Source organism: Polyodon spathula, chromosome 13, assembly GCF_017654505.1.
Source record: "Polyodon spathula isolate WHYD16114869_AA chromosome 13, ASM1765450v1, whole genome shotgun sequence".
NCBI classification, from domain to species: Eukaryota; Metazoa; Chordata; class Actinopteri; order Acipenseriformes; family Polyodontidae; genus Polyodon; species Polyodon spathula.
Window position 1 is genome coordinate 36,330,389 of NC_054546.1, and position 20,819 is coordinate 36,351,207.

At 35.7% G+C, this 20,819-nt stretch overlaps 2 protein-coding genes across 2 annotated transcripts; both read right to left on the minus strand.

The window, feature by feature from the left end:
• Nucleotides 1-71: 71 nt before the first annotated feature.
• LOC121326206 (hypoxanthine-guanine phosphoribosyltransferase-like) lies at nucleotides 72-8,285 on the minus strand. The gene is made up of 9 exons (XM_041269423.1): nucleotides 7,849-8,285; nucleotides 6,801-6,907; nucleotides 5,854-6,037; nucleotides 4,990-5,055; nucleotides 4,581-4,598; nucleotides 3,144-3,226; nucleotides 1,991-2,037; nucleotides 1,179-1,255; nucleotides 72-739 (listed from the first exon to the last, which is right to left on the minus strand). Exons 1-9 carry the CDS (start codon nucleotides 7,864-7,866, stop codon nucleotides 692-694), a joined length of 648 nt encoding a protein of 215 aa, XP_041125357.1. The 5' UTR covers nucleotides 7,867-8,285; the 3' UTR covers nucleotides 72-691.
• Nucleotides 8,286-8,460: 175 nt separating this feature from the next.
• bco1 (beta-carotene oxygenase 1) lies at nucleotides 8,461-19,338 on the minus strand. Its single transcript, XM_041269422.1, has 11 exons — nucleotides 18,972-19,338; nucleotides 16,367-16,495; nucleotides 15,548-15,677; nucleotides 15,223-15,370; nucleotides 14,365-14,512; nucleotides 13,947-14,167; nucleotides 12,880-13,134; nucleotides 11,777-11,882; nucleotides 11,203-11,297; nucleotides 9,827-9,938; nucleotides 8,461-9,491 (listed from the first exon to the last, which is right to left on the minus strand). The coding sequence occupies exons 1-11, from the start codon at nucleotides 19,033-19,035 to the stop codon at nucleotides 9,331-9,333; spliced, it is 1,569 nt and encodes a 522-aa protein (XP_041125356.1). The 5' UTR covers nucleotides 19,036-19,338; the 3' UTR covers nucleotides 8,461-9,330.
• Between the last annotated feature and the right edge of the window lie 1,481 nt (nucleotides 19,339-20,819).

Below are 20,819 nucleotides of genomic sequence, written 5' to 3' on the forward strand. Positions count from 1 at the left end.
AATACAGTATGAAGAGAAATGTAAGTTAAGAGTAAAAGGAAAATATGAAAGAAGTGCAATTATAGAAAGTGTAACTATATATCTTAGACTTTATTGAATAACAGTGTTGTCATGACAGCACAATGTAGATCAGTATCCAATACCCTGTATCTGATATACTTGAAAAGTATGAATAGATCAATACAATATTCAACTTGCCCTGCTTTAGGAGAAAACAAAACATATGCATTGAATTCAATATTACAATACACTGCTTGAAAACGAATTTCTTTCAGGTATGCTGAGCATTACATTTCTCATCTCAAACATACTGTGTGTTCTAACTAATTAGTCCAATATGCATAATTTTGTTTCTTGTTCATGATTTGTAACTTAAAAAAAAAGGAAGTTTTTCCTATTTCAGTAATTTTCTAACCAGCTAAACATCTGCTCTGATGTATAAATAAAACAAATATATAAAAATAAAATCTTTGTACCAGCCTGATATGGGAAACCTTTCATCCCATATATTGTAAATATAAAATAGATTAAGACATTTCTTTGGGGGGGCTTGTAGAACACAATAAAACATTACAGAAAACAAAAACATACAACAGAAGTAATTCAAGCGAAAGTATTTTTTAAAAAGTTTAGTTCCATCAGCAGAGGTGTCTCGCTGTTGCTGCGGTCGACTCTTTGTGCCAGTCCCTTTTTAAATCTTGTACTTCTGTTTTCCGTGTTCATTCATCACACAGATATGCTTAAGAGGAGAACAAAGAAAATCAGTGTTGCATTACCAAGCAATCCTAAAAGACAAAATACATAAAATTGGCTTATTGTGCAGTAAGCATAAATTTACCCACATGCAGTATATGAAACATAATATTTTGGGATAGATTGTTTACACATACTATACAAAAAGTTTTGGGCTACTGCCATGAATTCATAATTTACTAATTATTTTAAGTGTTTGCAGCCCAACTATCATATTTTCTGTGCCAAAAAATGATAATGAAAGGCTGTAGTTTATATTATAAATCGGAAACCACAATTGTTTTTGTACTAAAATTCAAGCCTACTTGTTATTGTTAGTGTCGTGGTATCAATAAAATGCTAATTATCATGCTATTATTATTATTTTTTTTAGCTTAATGATAACTTGCTGTCCTAAAATTTGAAAACATTTTGTATGCACTCACACTTAAGTCCCTGAAGTACTCATTGTAATCCAGGGCATATCCCACTACAAATTTATCAGGAATTTCAAACCCTGTATCTGTAAATATACAAATTGAAATAATTGGCAAGTGTTAAAAGCACAATATACATTTTTACACATCAACATTCAGTTTTTATTTCATGTTGACTTGCAGAGCATCAAGGATCTAAAAAAATACTGGCATTAATTAGAATGAGCTTTAATTAAAAGTCAAATTTATTTGGCATATAATATACATACACAGACACTGCTGTGCAAGTCTCAGACTTGTATTTTTCTACTCTAATGCATTATGAGCATCAACAATTTACTCAAAGCCTCCTCTAGTATTTTCTACAATTATAACAACCTTGAACAACACTGAGTGAAATAGTTCACATCACTTCATTTTCAAGGTGTTGTATCCGAAGCATACTCAACTACAGAGAAACATCACCTGTAATTGACAAACCCAGGACTGGAAGACCCAAAAAGTTGATATCACAGCTTGAAAATCAAGTGATGTGAGCTATTTAACTCAATGTTTTTCCTTCTTTATGCAAGTCAAGGTTGTTCTAATAGCAGAAAACATTAGTGGAGGCTTTGAGTAAATATTTCATACTCATAATGCATCAGAGTAGAAAAATGCAAGATGTCTAAGATTTTTGCACAGCAATGTATATAAAAGCTTAATTTGTTTAATAAAGAAAGTGCATAATTTAGAAGGTTTTGTACTGATGAAATTAGCGATTTAACTTTATCTAGTAAAATTACTACTAGCATTGTGTAAATAGCATAAAGAACAATGCTTACAGTCTGGTCTGTAGCCTGAGCTTCTTGGAGTTCTTTTGACCAGAAGGCTGGAACAACAAATACTTGAGTTGAGAGGCTTTAAAAGAGGTTCTGTAGAAGTAGAATTTACAAATACTGTATAGTCCAATATTAGTACTAAATCAGGGTCTGTGAAAGCATTTGGTAAAACTCATTTCCCTGGACCTTTTTAACAGCTAACGTTAGCATGTCATGATAGATGTGCCTGGTACAGTGGAAGCCTCTTTATGTGATAATATTTATTGTCTTATTGCTTTATCAGCAAAGGGGCTGCAATATCCATTTACAATATGCAGTTGATTCAATTCAAGCTGTTTTCACAGATCAGTAATTGTGCTGTTTACCAAGTACGGTACATACAAACCATGATTACACCCAGCATAACTAATCTACTATGGTGTATCACACTGCATACAAAAAGACCTCACAGTGGTTTTGAGGCACAATTTAAAAATGCAATACATTTCCTGGTTTTGGATAACCATTATGGGATAACTCATGGCCTCAAAGTCATTGATGCAAGATTAAGAGTTTAAGAGCTCCAAATATAAAACAGACTTAGTGGGTAAAGACTACCACAGACATAATATGGTCGACTTAACCAGACATGACCTTTTAAGCCATTTAATAAGAATTATAATAAAATAAGCAAAGCTGGTGTTACTTTTCTACTGCAGCACTCATCAGATTTCTAGAGAGTATAGTACTGCTTCACAAGTTATTTACCACATGAACATAAAACCTACGGATGTACCACACAATGTAAATACACTGCACCCAACATGTAGGGTCTGGTTCTCCCCACCTAGGGGAAAAACATATGCCACTGTCTTCATTAGCTGAGCAAATCACAGGTAATTACAGTGAGCTACATTTGCAGGAGGTGGAATAGCCTGTAAATAATGGCTGTGCACATTTTAATCAAATTTTGTTCTGAAAATAATCTATAGACTTCATGAGCTCAATCAATCAGTAGCCAGAAATAATTCAGAACTAACCTATATTCTGATACAGTACCCTCAAGAGTCGTCTTTATTCTTTATATATTAAGTTTTAAAAAGTGGTCAAAATGTAAAAAAAATTAAATATGTAAAGTATGTACCCTTTAATGCACTGACAATAAACATAGTATCACCTTACAACTTTGACCATCTTTGGGTTGTAACCATTTAGAATAGATAGTAGTGTCTGCATGGTTTTGCCAGTCTCCACAATGTCCTGAAAGGAAGAAAACACACCCAAGTCCAAAGAAAGATATCCTTTGATTTTGCAGGTTTTGAGGTCACAGTAAGGAAGTATCACTGAGCAATTACAATGGAAGTTAGATCCAATTACCTTTACTTACAGCCTTATGCTGTTCCTAAACTGTTTTATAAGCATGGCTAAGCATGCACAAAGACTTACTTTACTTTGAATGCATGCACATGAGGAGGGTTCTCACAGTCGTGGAACAAAATCTGTAGTTTATTGGATTACAACCATTTGTCACCTGAAAGATCTATTGGAGGTCAGATTTTCCACTGTGGGTAAATTGCCCATGTATCATTTACTAGGAAGTGGGCAACTTGCATTCAGCGGAAAATATATGTCCAGGAGAATTGAACAGGTAAGGCAGCTATCATGGTGACTATGTTGTAGGCATGTGAAAGACAGAAATATCCCCACAGTAAACTGTACATTAGGATGTTTAAGATTAGATCCATGAGGTTGGGTTAGTGTTAAACAACCCGGCCATATAAGGGTGCATTTTGTTTTATGTAAGGAATAATGAACATCCAGCTGTGCATAATCAGACTGTAATTCTAGCAAGGGTTTCTGGTGACAAATCACAAGAGCAATAACTCAAGTGATTCATCAATGTCAACCTGAAACTCCCGAGTTTCGGTGTATGTTATTTGTTATAACACATGGTAACATAACAGACAAATTGTAAAACGAGCAGTGTTTACATTTAACAACTGAAAAAATAAGTGTTAAGAATAACATTGGAAAACAGAATGTAAACAACTGGAAAACAAGTTTATTTGGCAGTTAATTGTGTATCATCAGTCTACACGGCCTACAATCCCATAGAGGGCTGGTGGAGGTCATTTCTTATTACAATTATGTTTCCATTGTTTTTCTAAGAGTACTTGCGTTATTTTGCTCTTCCACAAATGTCTCTCTGTCTTCTGTGAATAAAACTTTGAATCTGCTGGCCACTGTTGTTTGTTTTGGTATTGACAGCGTTTTATTGTGTTCATGTACTGGTGGTAGAGTTAGTTGAAAACAAATGTGCATAGCAATACACGGGTAACAGCAAATTACACACGGTTCTCACCCGATCTAATTGTATTATACTTGTGTCCCACACTACCATCTAATCTTATTTACTTGGGTCTCACACCACCACTGTGTTTAATAAGGCTGAATTTATCTAGCTAAGTGCATAGTACATTTATATATCGTCTGTTGAATTATTTTTCTTCCCCTATATCAAAATCATCAAGTAAACTGTAACCAATAAGGCTGTAAAATCCTGCAGTTTAGACAGGTATCAAATCTGCTTATTATATAAATATAAAACACTTACCTCAACTATTAAGACATTCTGTTGGCAAAATAAAGGAAAAGAAAACACAAGTCTGAATAAATCATATTAAAGTTGAGAACATGCATTTATCAATTCATATCTAAAGAGGACATAGTATTTTTTTTTTCCCTACAACCTCTAATCACCAGACAAGGTTGTCCACCTGCACTCCTCTGAATGTGTTATTCATCCAGCACACCACACAATCGAGGTAAGCCAATGGTACAATTTAGATATGAAACCCTCTCATATACAACCTTTAAAAATACTCAATAAAATGAGTGATGGATACAGAATTACACAGCAACCATTAACACAAATCTATGACTTCATGGTGCAGCAAACTGGTCATCCAAATATCCAGCCAAAAAAAAATATTAGTCTACACAGTTTCAATGTTCATACAGACTTTTCCACTCAGTGCAGACAGTTCATCTCCTCCGATAACTTTAACACTGTTTGTGGACTCATCATTCTAGAAAAAAAGAAACATTACTTTAGTTGTATTATCAATACATGTACACAGAGTATAGGGGCTTGCTACAGCTTTAAAGTATGAGTCAGCATGCAAGAACTGCATCAGCATTCCATGCAGGTACAAATGTAATCTTGCCAAAGGGATTTATGAGACCGTTGAAAGACACAAATTCCCACTCAAGTTTTTTTTTTTTTTTTATTAGGCACTGGCTTGCATCAAGGCAATTACAAAAAGTCCTGGGTGCCTGATAAATAGAAGGTTCCAAGATTATAAAAATTCATCATTCATTTCACTGCTGAAGCCTTGCAAACATACTAAGGATCACTGCAGTTTTGCCCTGCCCTGTATTTGACTACACTAGCAATATTTGTTTAAAAACAAAACAGGTAAAGTTGTAATAACAAGCAAAAACATTTTGCCAAGTGTTTATCATATGCACAAGAGACTTCTGTCTACATACATGGGATGTTCATCCTAAGACCAATTAATTTGTTATGCAAATTGTATATTTCCTTTTCCTGTTTCCAGCCAATGTAAATGGGCACATCTGTGACTGATTTACATGTCTGCTGTTTGAGTGGAGTTAACATTATAAAACCTATAATTTGGTGGTCTCAACTTTGCGCCAAGTGCATAACAGTCCATATCACAAAACCAGTGCAGCTTTATAAAGGAAACAATAATTATGATTTATGATCTGTATACCATACAGGGGAGAAGATGAATACAAACAAACAAAAAATATTCAGCTATTGCATGCTGAAAGAAAAATAAAATATGTAAAATGACACTCACGCTGTAGCTTTTCAGTCTAATGAAATCCACGGTCAATGGCACAGATTTATCGCTGTTTCGATTTAACGCCTTGATGTAATCTAGCAGGTCTGCAAAGAATTTATATCCACCTTTCAGCACACACAGAGCCACAATATGATGCTCCCCCATGTCATGCATGATATCTCTGGCCAAACGCTCAGTCCTGCAGAACGAAACAGATTAAGAAGATTTCACTAATACAATAGGTGACAAAACATATTGTGTCGGTTGGTCTACGTTCCCTAAATGGATGATTTGTGCCCAATGTTTTATCCAACTGAGGTGAGCGGCTTCTTATAAAGCCTTCCACAACTGAGAAAATCAGGTGTCAGCATGATGCAAATGTATTCAATTGAAACCTTCTTGTGTTAAGGAGTGCCAGTACCAAGTTTATTCACAACTGGAGAAATGCTTCTCAAGATGTAGTGTGGCATTTGTATGTATGGAGGCCTCAACTCATGGTTGCCAACCGTCCATAAATTCATGGACAGTCTATAAAAAAAATAGCCCAAAATGACCTGTCCGTAAAAAACTAAGAAATCGCATGCGAAATTATTATTAATCCAAAACATAGTACTTCCTGTTACAAATTTGATGCAACTTTTAATCAATCCGGAAACTGCGCTACCCGCTACGTCACGCAAGCTGCGTTTTTGCAAATGTTAGCACTTCCACACGGAACTGCAGAGGTGTATTTATAGTAGTGTGTATTTTATATATTTTGCACCCTCTTTACATTATGTAAAAGATGTGTCAGTAAAAAAATTTGCAGATTGTCAGTAAAAAAAAGTTGACTCTGTACCCACTTACCCACAGAGGTAATTTACACCAAGTACACACTTTCATTAATGATGGAATAAACCAGTTAAAGCAACCATCCCTGTTCCTTCTACTTTTTAAAACTGAAATAAAATCTGTCTGCTTACCTGTCCATGATAAGCCCATGAGGAATAAAGACTCGCTCTAAATCATTTTCATAGTGTTTAGGTATACAGAACAGGTCCAAGTCATAACCCTTCTCATCATCAGGTATCTGTAGCAGAAACATTTATTTTTTCTTCAGTAATTAACATGGATAAAGGACACGTGCAGGCCTTGCTAACTGTAATCTTAAGAAACTGGGAAATATAACAAATACTTTTGTATACACTCCAATTTGAACGTAGTGTCTCTGACAGGCTAAATAATTCTGCATGACCTCAGTGTAATATCTGAAAAATTTGACGCTGTACTAACATTGCATGTGATGGTGTCATTAAAGGTTTACAATACAGTACTGTAAGCTGCAATGACTTAGTTGCAGCACAGATGTACCTCAGAAAGACTGCCTAATGCTGGATGTTAGGCACTGGGTACTGTTTTACCATTGCATATAACAGTTATTATTAGTATTAGTAGTAGTAGTCATAGTAGTCGTAGTAGTAGTAATAATAATAATAATAATAATAATAATAATAATAATAATAGTAATAATAATAAGAGGGTTTGGTAGTGGCTTATTTCCAAATGCAAAATCTTTAACTATTATTTTAAGTCGCTAAAGTTATGAAAGCAACACGTTAACCCATTTTCAGAATGTTAAATCGTCTTTGCTAATCTGTGCAAAAACAAATGATACTTATTAACCGTGTATTTAGACACCTCTCTGTCTCTATTGTCTGTATTGTACGTTAGCAACCATGAAAAAGCCGTATAGCTGCTGGAAGAAAAAAAAAAGTATGTATCAAGCTACAGATAATGTAATATAATTAAACATTTCATAGTAAATGACGTACATCCAAGCAAGCTATTTAATTGCATATTTAATTAAATGGCAACACAAGTAAACACTAATTTCCACAACACCGATTCCAATCAGGATAAGGATTTGGTCTGCAGCCTATACACACGTTATCATGCTGCAATTGACACAGCTCAAGATGAAAACACGCAATGCTCAATTTTGTAGTAGAACCGCTATAAAACATAGTTTACCTCCAAACCTGAAGACATTGTTGTGTTGTTCTGTACAGGTAGGCTACGTTAAGCAAATCTGCTTTCCAGATTACAATACTGTAGTCATCTGCATGCCCTCCCCGACATGAAACGATCACCTGCAGGCAGCGCTTCCTCTGTATAAACATTTGACGTCATAATGCTTTTCCCTAATCAGCTGATTCAATCGTGTCAGTATTTCGGGACTGCTGTAGAGGGAGGTCCAAAAATAGAAATGTACAGCTCGAAAGAGCCAACTTCCAAACGTTTTGTAGTGTTTAATATACCTTTGTCAAGGGAAAGTGTTTTCAAAAAGTGAGGTTACTTATAGGCTTTTGATGCCATGGTAACCACTTATTTATATTTACAGTAAGTCTACCAATGTGTTACTGTTTGCGATATCATTTGCTACATAGGTAATGATGTAACGATTTGCTATTATTTTCTATTAAAAACAACAGGCATCACGGTATTGAATTTATTTTGTTTAACCATGTACCTGTATTCGTCTGTATTGTACATTATCTAATTACATATATAGGTAATGCAAAAATTTTGGACACAGCTGTAGTTTCAATTGTTTATTTTATTTTATTTTTTTTTTTTGGGGGGGGGGACACATTCTTAAACTTTGGTTTAAATTTTAATTTGTTAGATGTTATTAATCATTAAAAAAAAAAAAAAAAAAAAAAAAATCTAGCGCTTTTTTTTATGTCTTATGATCCCAAACTTCAAATTATCATCCTGTAAATTCTCCTCAGCAGATGGACTTATATGTGCTACCATTCAGGCTGATATAGTTTTTGCCTAGCCACAAGATTTTCCTGCCAGTCATACTTGTTATAGTCACAAGATCACCTTTCTTTGTTAGTAAGAAAATCCTGAGCCAGCAATAGAATACATTTGTATTCTTTTAGTATAACTGCAGTCTGCTGTTACTTTATGTATTTTATGTACAATATAGACATATAAGTTCAGTGCAAGCTATCAGTACATAATAAGGGCATAATATTTGTTATCAATGTACAGTACTCTTTAAGGCATTTGGCAGAGTACCCTGATAAAGGAATTTTTAAACAGTCCCTTGAAATTCAAGAATTGGCTTTACATGGAATCAACATATAACAATAAACGGCTGTACTTTTACATCAAAGTTCTTAAAATCTCAAATAACCCAGTGGAAACCATAACAGACCAGAGCATTATCACCAATGGCAACATTTCTGATCTTGTACTGATACGGTGTATGGCTCTGCAATGGATCACCTGTGTGTCATCATTGTTATGGCAACTAAAAAAAATTTACTGTGGTAGAATTACAATAATATCTCCCTCCATTGTGCTACTTGGTAAGAGTAAGCCTGTCTACACAACAACATTATGTGCAGTTGCACACCTTATTTTCAGCCCTTTGCTGGACCATACCAACTCAAGCTCTGCTCTTTGGTTTTAATAGAAGATAGTTGTGTGGGTGTTTGGGTCTCATTCTTGTGGGCATGGGGGGATGAAGTAGCCATGCATGTCAATGTGTATGTCCACATCCACAGATGCACGGGCAATCTCTTTGAAAGTCTTGGCATCCAAGACCAGTAAGAAGGCAGCTTTGTTAGGATCTGGGCAGACAACCACTGACAAAACAACACCTGCAAGAAACAACACAATCAATTACATTAGCAGGTGCTGGTCATCTTTATTTTTTTTTAAACTAGTGCTAAACTGTTATTGCATCCCTGAAAAGATACATGTCACATCTTTAAATACATTATTTTAAAAAACAATCAATATAGATAAGACTGGATGGAACATTACATTTTCATTTTACCACACATGCCAGATCCCCAGAAATTATGCATTTATTCATCTGTCCCAGTATTGCTGAAGGGTGGTATAAGCATGGACAAGCTTTGTAAATGCATCATGCAAATCCCCCCATGACAATCACAAAGGGAATATACAGAAAGTATCTTTATCCCCTCACCATCATCCTCCTCAATGGCATTTGGAGACGGGACAAAGACCAGTTCTGATGGCCAGCAATTGTCTTCTTTCCACTCCAGTATCTGCCTTGTGTCGACATCAAACTTCATGACCTATAATTAAAAATCATTTCCATTACATGAGAGTAGATTTTAAAACTTCATGCTGATTTGAACTCAGTTCTCGCCAAAATAAGCACCAACTAAGACATAGCTTTACAGTAAACTAATGTGATCCACCTGCATCTCCATCCATTTGCATTTCTTTCCATATGATGATGTAGATATCCTTCTGCCTGTTGTTGATGGATGACGTGTAATGCTGGCTCCAGGGATCAGCTTATTTTGCCTCTCCAGCGCATCAGCACACACAATGGCTGCGATGCTGGCTCCGGGGATCAACCACAGTGAGCTAAGTAGGGTACATCTCTGGGGTCTTTAAGTGGGTACCTTCCATCCTTGGTGCTTAGTTGACTAGCCCATGACACCTCAAGAGGGCACAACAATGATTCTTGCATCCCAGCATCACCCCGCTCCATCCCCCACTCAACTCAGCCCAGCTTACTTACCCGTACATCAGCATTGCTTTCTTTCTATTATGTTTGAGATCCCCAGCCAGAATCTTTCCATCTCAACCACAGCCAGTTGCTGCTCCTTTCTGCTGCTTCAGATAAGTTCTTCACTGTGCAACGCAACTCTTGGCAACCGGGTTGTAGAGTGTGCCACAAATCCTCGATAACCCATCTCCACTGGGTAAACCCGGACTCTCCATCCTCGCTGTTCCACTTCAGCAGCTAGTTGAGCATACCAAAGTTTCTTCCTCTCATACGCCTTATCCACAGCATCCTCCCATGGCACTTTTAACTCTACCAGATGAACATGCCGTGCTGATCCAGACCACAAGACAATGTCTGTTCAAACGTTAGTGGTGGCAAACTCAGGTGGAAATAAGCTGTTGACCAACATCTGCCAGCATTTTTCAGTCTCTAGCAGCTTCCAGTTGTCCTGGGTGAGGTTTGGTTTTAACACCTTTTCTTGGTGGTTGCTCTCTTGGACAGAGAAATATTGTCTTTTGTGTGTAATGCTTTGATGGAACTGGTGGCAACTTATTGGTCAGCTTGTCTTAATTAATCAGTTATACCCAGTGCACAGGGCTCTATTAAATAGATCTGAACCTTCTGAACCATGGTTATAGAACTTTTTATCAAAGCTAGTAAATGTGCACCTGCACATGCACAAAATGACTTTTGTTCCAGGTTGCTTATTACTAATTTAATTGTTATTTTCCAGGTTATCATTTGCATTTTTATTTTCTGTGATGAGGTATCATGCAGATTACCAGTTTTTAGTTTGTCAGTATGATTTTAAACCCTCTTACCATTGTAGGCACAGGTGTTAGTTCAACCCCAGTTATGTAGACATATCTGTGCTTCTTTCCATTAAAATCATAGTTAATGCGTGGTAGCTCAGCTCCTGTAAGGGTTAAAAATACTTTAAAAGACTGTAAACTTACTATAGTACAGTGTTACTTCTAATATCGAACACCATACACATGATATTTATTTCAATGTGTCCTTAGCTCTCTCTGGAGTGTTTTCATGCATTACTGTTCTTCCTAAATCTCCAAACCCTGTCCCTCATTTAGTGAGCTGCTTCACCTGACCAAATTATCTTCAACGTCAAAGCAGTGACTGTAGATTGGCAGTATTAGCACATGGGCTGTTACAATGCTAGGAGCTATTAACAGACAAGCAGCCCAGTGGTATTTTTGTCATATACTGACATACTGGAACTGTAATCCATTGCAGTACCATATAACTATATTACCACAAGTGTGCTACCATCTCAAGTTTTGTAATATTTGTTCCAAGTCTATTGCAGTTACGGTATACCGCTGGTAATATATTGTAATCTCAATGCCATTTGCTATGATAAAAACAATATCAGTATACCTTCACAGAGTATTTCAGGATGGCAGAACAAGCTGCCCTCCTTCTCCTTCACTGCAGTGGCTGTAGTGGACTTCAATTTCACCAGGTCATTGCCAATCGCCGCATCCTGCAATTACAATAAAACCAGACACAGTAACTGGGACATTTACTGATTTACTTAACCACTGTGTAGCCTTCATCGACTATAATCGATTCCCCTAGTGGTCTTTGGGTAGCCACCATCTGCCATGGTTGATTTCACATTATACATCCCTTCTTAGCTGTGTTACTATGCCATTCAGTCATCAAACTGCATCAAACTTTGTACAGTGACATTTCTTTTTCTCTTTCTATTTCAAAGGATGACGAAAACATCTGATACATGTAAGTAATTACATTTGTGATAGTCAAAACTTTAGAAATACATTTATTTGGATGTATATGCACATGTTACACATAGGACTAGTTAGAGTGCATAAAAAACATGAATGGGTAAAATACAGTCAGAGCCTTTACATTGTTGTACAGACATATGCAGAAACCATGTTTAAAATTTGATGTACAAACTGGCAGTACTATACAATCTTTGTATTGTTATGCAACCTGTAGATATGTTCACTGCAGTTGTTGACTATAATTTAATCATGTGGTGAAGTTGGTTAACTATAATAACTATAGATTCAATAATTAATGTTTAATTATGAAGAACATTTTTTTTTTTTTTTTTAGTTTACCCAAGAGTAACATGGTTTATTTAAAAAATGTTGTATTATTGAAAAAATACCCCCTAAAAGGTTATGTTTTTGTATATTTTGAGACCTTACAAAAAAAAAAAAATGCTTTGTTAGGATGAAAATTGTTCGGGCAAGAGTCTGGGAATAAAAATACTTTTATTGGCTGTGACATCTGTGACAAAAGCAGTTGGCTGTACAAGAAGAGATAACCCTTGTACAAACATTACCACTGGTTCTCTAATCGCTGTGCTGGATATATTAGCCAACCGATATATGGCCTCTTTTTGAGACAATCTGCAAAAGCTACAGTTGGGCTGACTTATGGTGGGTTTGTGACGTGGTTTTATGGGCAACACACACGTGTTTGTAGCCTATGCTGGCAGTCAGTACCTTCTCAGATTGCAGTGGGAGGACAAATCTCCTGCAGCTTGGCTTAGAGGAGAGCTTTTTATTCTGAAGAGGCTCCTGCAGGTTAGCCAGGTAGAACATGTCGTACAGACTGCTGTCCTTGTACGCGATAATGTCAAACACAACGTGGCCGTCCTCTTCGTAGGCGTTGACGTGGTGGTAGACCACCAGTGCATCCGTGTAGAACTTTGTGGGCACAGGCTTCTGCGTCTGTCTGTCAATCAGGTGGATTAATGTCTGAACGGAAAAAATATATAGATTACAAAAAAATATGTAATTACTTTGGGATGTTATTAACAAAGACATAAGTCATTTTTTGTCAATGATTTATGTGAAGAATCTAATCTGTGGAAACCTGAACCAAAAAACAACATGATATGTTGTCTGTTGTGGTATTCACTGAGAATGCTTTGGTGTTACAGTTCATTTTAGTTAGTTATTGAATGATGTACTACTTTTCTAACATTTAGTTTCCACAGCCTATTTACAGTCACGTTTCAAGCTTCAATTTGATTTTCTATTGCTATGTAAATGACCCAGATTTATTTTCAATAGTAGCTTTCTGTTAGCTGTTATAGATCATAAAGCTGTTCTTGTTCAATTTTACACAGCTATATGGAGATTTATGTTAATTTCAGCTGCAATGATAATGCATGACATTTAATTGCTAAGGTCATAATGACACTTTCTGTAATCAAATGACTGTAGTATTTTCTTTTTAATCACATTCTATTGCATGTCCCTTACAGGAATGACATCTTTTTTAATTGTATACCTGTTTAATATCCTGTTATGTGTGTTTCTTATAATTCTCTATAGCTGTTTCGGCATAGATCATTAATTACCTTGATTAATACCAATTCCAGCAAAAACTTTTTAACCACTTGTAAAAGATTTATTCTAAAGTTAGTTTTGCTCTTCTGCAACAGTGGCAACTGTGAGTAAGTAAATGGGAAATCTCTACCCAAAACCACAGTTTCATTGGTGACACAAATCTTTATCCAGTTTAAAATTATTGTGCACAGTGTAACTATGAACTACGTTTTTACATTGTCATCTGCATCAAACTTGAGACAGCTTGCCCAGTTGACCTCTCTGAAGTAAGCTGTGGCCATCTTAAGTATGTCTAGCTTGAAGGGCTGCTCGATGAAGATGACGTAATTGTCAGTCATCCCAAAGCTGTGGTAGTAACTGGGGCTGAGGATGGAGCGGCAGGGGATGGAACACACCACCTCTAGGTTCTTCAAGCACAGCTTCTTCTTGGCACTGTCTGGGGAGAACAAACACTAAGGTGGCTTCATCACTTATTCACTTAGACACAGTTGCTGCTTGCAAAAGCAACTGAGAAAACTCCACGAACTACAACACATCAGATTAGAAAACACAACTTTAGTGTGTTTTGTGCAGAGAAAAACTGAAGCAGGTTTACGCATAACTCTGAAGCAGGTTTACACATAACTCTCCTACCATCTGCTTTTGGAGGGACCTTGAAGATAGTATAGCTGGTCTTTCCCTTTTCTGCAATAGAGGTTCCCATGTTGTAAGTATTCCCCTGTTTGTCATAATGTGGATGGGAGGTTATTAAATTCACAGAAATGTATTTCATGTAGTCCACCTAGGAAAAGAAATATAAGGTATATGAAGAAATCAGCTTATAACATCCTTTTGAATAAAACAGTGATACTACCCATTATGGAAAAAAAATACATAAATTAAACATGAATGAATCAATATATATTTCTATCCTGCCCAGTTGTGATACATCCCCAAATATCATGTCCATCGGGGCTTAAACACCAAAGTCTGAGTAACCATGTGTGTGTTTTCAGTTTGGACTTTGTCTTGGCTAAAGTCTCATTATCTACTGGCACAATGAAAAGAAGATAAATTGCTCAACTACGTTATCTACTGGAATGTTTTAATAAAAGTAGAGCTTGTTTACTTAATCGTCACATCAGTCACAATGCGAAAGGCGTCGGATCTCATTAAGTCTGATAGAAGGCTTATATTCAATTTTCAGTTGAAGGTGACAAAAACTGCACAGATTAAAGAGAAAGTAGCGGGGTTGTGAAAAATCTAGCGTTACACGTCCCAACTTTAAAGTCTGTTTCAAAGCTCTTTTCAAAATGTGTGCTCTAGTGCACAGGATTATTGCCCACAATGTCAAACACGTAACACAGCAATGACAATCCATGATGTGGTAGGGAACAGAAAAGCCAGAGCACTTATTATATATATGTATATACCCCTTGCATGTCAAACCTGGGCCCCTGTAATGTGAACTGAGCTGGATTGAAAAGGCTACCAAGAAAAATGATGACATACCTTCTCCTGCGTTTCAAGAGTGTATGGGTCAATTTTCCGGATATAGTTAGTCTCTGATGTGGCATAATAATCCTCCCCGTATTTAATAATATTGGCTACACAGTTATCAGTAAAGTCTGGGATAATGTGGGAAAGATAGGTGAATGCTCTGGGGAAGTAAATAAAAAATGTCATTACATTTCAATTTCAACATACAATATTAAGATGTACCAATGCATTTAATTTTATCAATGCACTACCAGCACTGTTTATTCTGAATTACCATTTAATCTGTATTGAAACTGACGTTATATAGCTCAATTAAAACTAAAGTAAAAATGCTTACTTGGAGAAGATATTTTTGCAGGGATCTGGATAAGCCATGGTTCCCATTTCAGACACCACTATTCTGTTGGCTTCCATGTTACACTTGTAGGTGTCTCCACGCAGGTATTTACTCCGATAGTAAACATCACCTGAAGAATGAAACCACATTCATATGCATACAAGGAATGATCTGCTCCCAGAATTATTAATGCTGACGCATATCACAAATAGTAACATCCTGTACACCTCCCACCATTGTAAATACAAAATGAGTATATTAAAATAGTAGATTGTTTGTTTGATGTAAAAATGTAAGTGTGCCACATGTACGTAGAGACAGACAGACGAGCGCCTCCATACTGCCCCAGAATTTGATTGTCACAACAAGTTGTGGTACGCAATATCAAGCACTGGATAAGCAGTTCTCTAGATCAAATTGTGTGGCACACACATGTCATACAGACAGGCATATCCTTACAGCCCCAGATTCTGATACTCAATACATTACTCTAAAGAGTGTCCTAACCAAGTTTCATCATAATTTGCAAGCGGTTCTCAGGATATATGACCAGGTTATTGCTCCAACAAGGTACCATGGTCCATAATTACTTCTCTAAGGGGCTGGCGGATACACTGACACATGCAACTTTAGTTTTACTGTTATGTATTGAAGACACTTTATCTGACAGATTTTGCACTTAGGAAGTTTCAAATGTAACCACTTAACTATTTGTGAATAGTAAAACACATTACAAATGACAAGAAAATGCAAAATAATGCAATATTAAGGTCACCGCTGTATTCATGTGTTTCTCCATACACTCTGTCTATGACTTACCATCTTTAAAAGTGAAACTGTGCAGCAGGGCCATTCCATCGAACCAGTGGTTGTAGCTGGTCTCCCCCACAGAGAACAGACCCGGTCCATTGCGTAGGAGGGTGCCGTGCAACCATGCTGGGAGAGAGCCTGCAAACAGTAGCAAATATGCAGCGCTATTTTTTATGTATTTACTTGTATTACAGTCACTAGGAATATACCTCATTCGGTTGCAATCTCTTTTATATAAATGCATACAATTTCAAATAGCAGAAACATTAAAGACAAAGCGAGTCAGTACACTTTTTTTCTAAAATCCTGGCATGATACATTTTAAATACTGCGCAGCACTTTGATAAAATGTTAAAGAGTTAAAGGGACCGTGTAAATGATAAACTATATATATTAGAATAAATAAACGACTAATACACCTAGCCAAGTATCTTGGTGACTGGTATGGGACCTCTTATGCAAAATTAACAGCTAGTAAAGTTTGCTCCTACTAGCCTTACACAATATGGTTATACATTACATAACGATGTGATAATAATCCACAATTCACAACAAATCTACATAAACAAATAGTTTAGTTTAAAAACCTAAGTATGTTAATAAACAGGTTTTTAAACTAAACTACTGTTACACTAACAAATGAATGTATGTTATTGTGAAGAGTAGTGAGGATTATATCTATCCAGAAGAGCCTGGCTCTTCTGCAGAGTGGTTAAGACACTGGCTTGCGGTGTGTTGGGCTGCTGGTTCACGCCCAGCCTCTGCCTTGCTACATTAGCAAGGATTAGTAATCAGAATTGTTTTGCAGTCGTACAGTGCATTGTTGTAACATAAGTTACTGTGTATAAAATACTGCACTTTACTGCAATTTGTAGCTATAATACTTCATACATATTGCTGTACATAAGTAATAAGTATATCCAAACAGTGTGAAAAAACACATAGAAGGTAGAAAATACCACTGGGATGCCATTAGAATACTACTGTATTATTGCCCTGATGAAACATTAGAAGACCACAGCATAATCAGTAATAAAAGCTTGTCATCTGTAAAAAAGAAAGTGGAAAATAGCTTGTTTTGGAGTGAAAAACAACTATTTATTTTCAAAGTTGGTATGATATGGTACATTATCAATATGATTGCTATTTTTTAATTTTTTAAATCAGTATGTTATTTGTTCTAACAGCAGATGTTTAAGCAAACCCCACAGCACATACATTTAATATTTCCACAGCTATGCCGATGACACACAGATTTATATATCTGTTAAACCAGGTGACACAACAGCTATCAATGCCCTTTTCAAATGCCTAGCCGATATTAGAAGCTGGATGTCTTAGAATTTCTTACAGTTAAATTCCGATAAGACAGAAGTCTTACTTTTAGGCTCTAATCACCAGATTGACTCGACAAATAGTGATCTAGATATGCTAAAATCAAATATAAAATCTGAAGTGAAAAACCTGGGGGTTATTTTTGATTCTGCACTTTCCTTTGAACCACATATAAAATACATTACTAGAGTGTCCTTCTATCATTTAAGAAATATTGCAAAAGTTAGATCATTCTTGTCCTTAGATGATGCAAAGAAGTCAGTACATGCTTTTATTTTTTCTAGGTTACATTACTGTAATGCTTCATTCTCTGGACTTACAAGTCATGCTATATCACGCCTACAGCTAGTACAAAATGCTGCTGCTAGAATGCTAACTAGAACAAAAAAGGGCTCATATTACGCCTGTGTTGGCATCATTGCATTGGCTTCCTGTGCATTACAGAGTTGATTTTAAAATTATATTACTAGTTTTTAAAGCACTGAATGGACTATCTCCAAAATATCTAAATGATATGTTAATTTCTTATCAGCCTGAACGCACTCTAAGATCTGCAAATGCTGGCCTTTTATGTATTCCAAGGTTGAATGGTAAAAGGATGGGAGGGGCTGCTTTCTGTTTTAATGCCCCCACACTCTGGAACTCCTTACCCCCTTTTATCAGAGATTTGCCTTCAATTGCAATCTTCAAATCTCGATTAAAAACATACCTTTTTAATATAGCTTTTCCATAACATTTTTATGTTTTATTCTGAGTTTTAAGGTTACTTCTGTTTTTAATAACTGTACTCTTTTCTTACTGTTTATTGTATTTTTGTATTTTTTTTCCTGTATGTGAAGCGCTTTGAATTGTATTGTGCATGAATTGTGCTATATAAATAAAGATTGTTTATTATTATTATTATTATTATTATTATTATTATTATTATTATTATTATTATATTCCAGCAAAAAAACTATAAAAAAATACATAGAACACATCTTCTATTAAAACAAATATTTTCCATATTTAAAGAAATATGCAAAATCTGTATTCTATTACCTTAATATGTTTGTTCACTTGTTTGTCTTATTTTTTGACTATGCCATCATTAAATTTTCTTTTTCATTTAAGTTTAATTTGAAAAATGACCACCAAAGATTGTTTACAAGCTACTTTGCATGTATATACATTTATTTAGTTACTAAAAGTGCCACTGTACAGCTCAGAGGTACTGTAGCAATAAAACGATCCAAAATAACAGCGTATCGAATTGTGTTATTCTGTGAAGCAAACTTACCTTGAACATCAGCTTTGATAGGTTCGGGTACTTCCTCTCTGTTTTTGTTGTAAGCATACTGCATTTTCTGTAGTCGCAATATGCTACTTATTAGTTAGTTCTTTGTTTTGTTGTGCATTCCTTGCTATATATACATGTAACTGCTTCTAGACGAGTGGGTGGGTTTTCGGGCCTTATTTTAATTGAAATTGGCAATGCAATCGAGTGCTCTTTGTACAACAGCGGTTTAGAACGGCCCTTCTCGTATGTCATGGTAACCGTGCTTGCGATTAATGATTAACTTGGGTAAATGTCAAAAGACATCTATTTGCAAAGACTACATCTGATGTGTATACAATATTCCCCAGCGATGTCTACTACTCGTACGTGGTCAGCTCATTTGCATTCTGTACGAGTAGTTTTAGTAAAACATGCACGCTCATGCTAGTTTGCTGCACTATATGGTTATAGATACAGCATGTGTCATAACTTAACAATGCAGCGTTTTTCCCTTTTTTGTTATCTTGATAACATTTTAACTTACGTTTTTAACATTTGTGCAAGATTTACTGCTGCATTATACTGTACATTTCGTCATTATTGAATGTATTCTTCTAATTTTTTTTATTTATGTATTGATGAAAATACGTCTTGTGATATGATAAAATGCGTAACTTGTGAAAATGATTCATTGTGGTTGAATGTTGGTCCGGTGCTTCTTATTGCACTCCCTGTGGTTTAAACTTATGTTGCTATTGAAACTTTAATAAAGAGAAAAACAAATATAGCATCACAGTACATTTAATACAGCTAGCGTCTGCATGTCACAGATTTCCCACGTGGAATCTGAACACGTCATACTGTATGTATGAAATCGACTTTTCACTGTCATTTAAGGGAAGGCCAAAACTTCTAATCCCCCAAACGTCTGGGGTTTACACACCGTTGGGCTGTGAGAATTTAACGTTTCATTGAACCCCGTTTTGTAGAAATTTTTTAATTAAAGTCAATGGTTAATTCCCAAATAAAAATGAATTATAATAATAAAGCATCAATTAAAAAACATGTGATAATTGATATACTGTAAGTGTTCATTTTAGTTTTTTTGTTGTTGTTGGATAACACAAAAGCGTGTGTTATTCACTATTTCTTAAAATCAGCTGATTGTATAATACAAGACCACAGATATAACCACATCTTCATATTGGGCTAGAGTGGAACTAATGAAACCACACAAATAAAAGAGGCCAGAACTAACAAATGGAATCTGATACTACCGAGGGATAGGTACTTGTGTGTCCAACAAGTTTCTGCTAAAAACAAAAGTTAGCTTCACCTAATGTAAAGATATACAAAATAATATTAATAGTGTAGTGTTGGGATGCAGTAACTTTGCTGTTGTACTGCTTAAAAAAACCAAAGTACAGTATTTTCAGCATTGCTGTAAAACTAGAAGAAACTAAAGAGTCTGCATTAATGATCTAAACCATAGTGGATATAAATACTACTAACACCACCATCTTTCAGCTCTGGGTGTATTGTTTCATGTTCATCTACTGTTCATCTGTACCTTGCTATTATGAGGTGACACATTAAAGATACAATATCATCGTGATTATCTTTTCTTCAAGCTATAGTTTAAAAGAAGGTTTTTTTAGTATTAGTATTTTTTATCAGTGTCATATATCATTGAACTTTGAAGTCTGATCTGGTCTCTGAACTCAATTGTTTTGCTGTTGTAGCTTTTACAACTTTGTTGTCACATAGGCGAGCAAAGGTTTGAATTGTTAGTGAAAGGAGTCATTTCAACTTGCCATTGCCGTGCCACTATATTGCCATTGAAAAACACTGGTGGCAAACGCTGGGTGC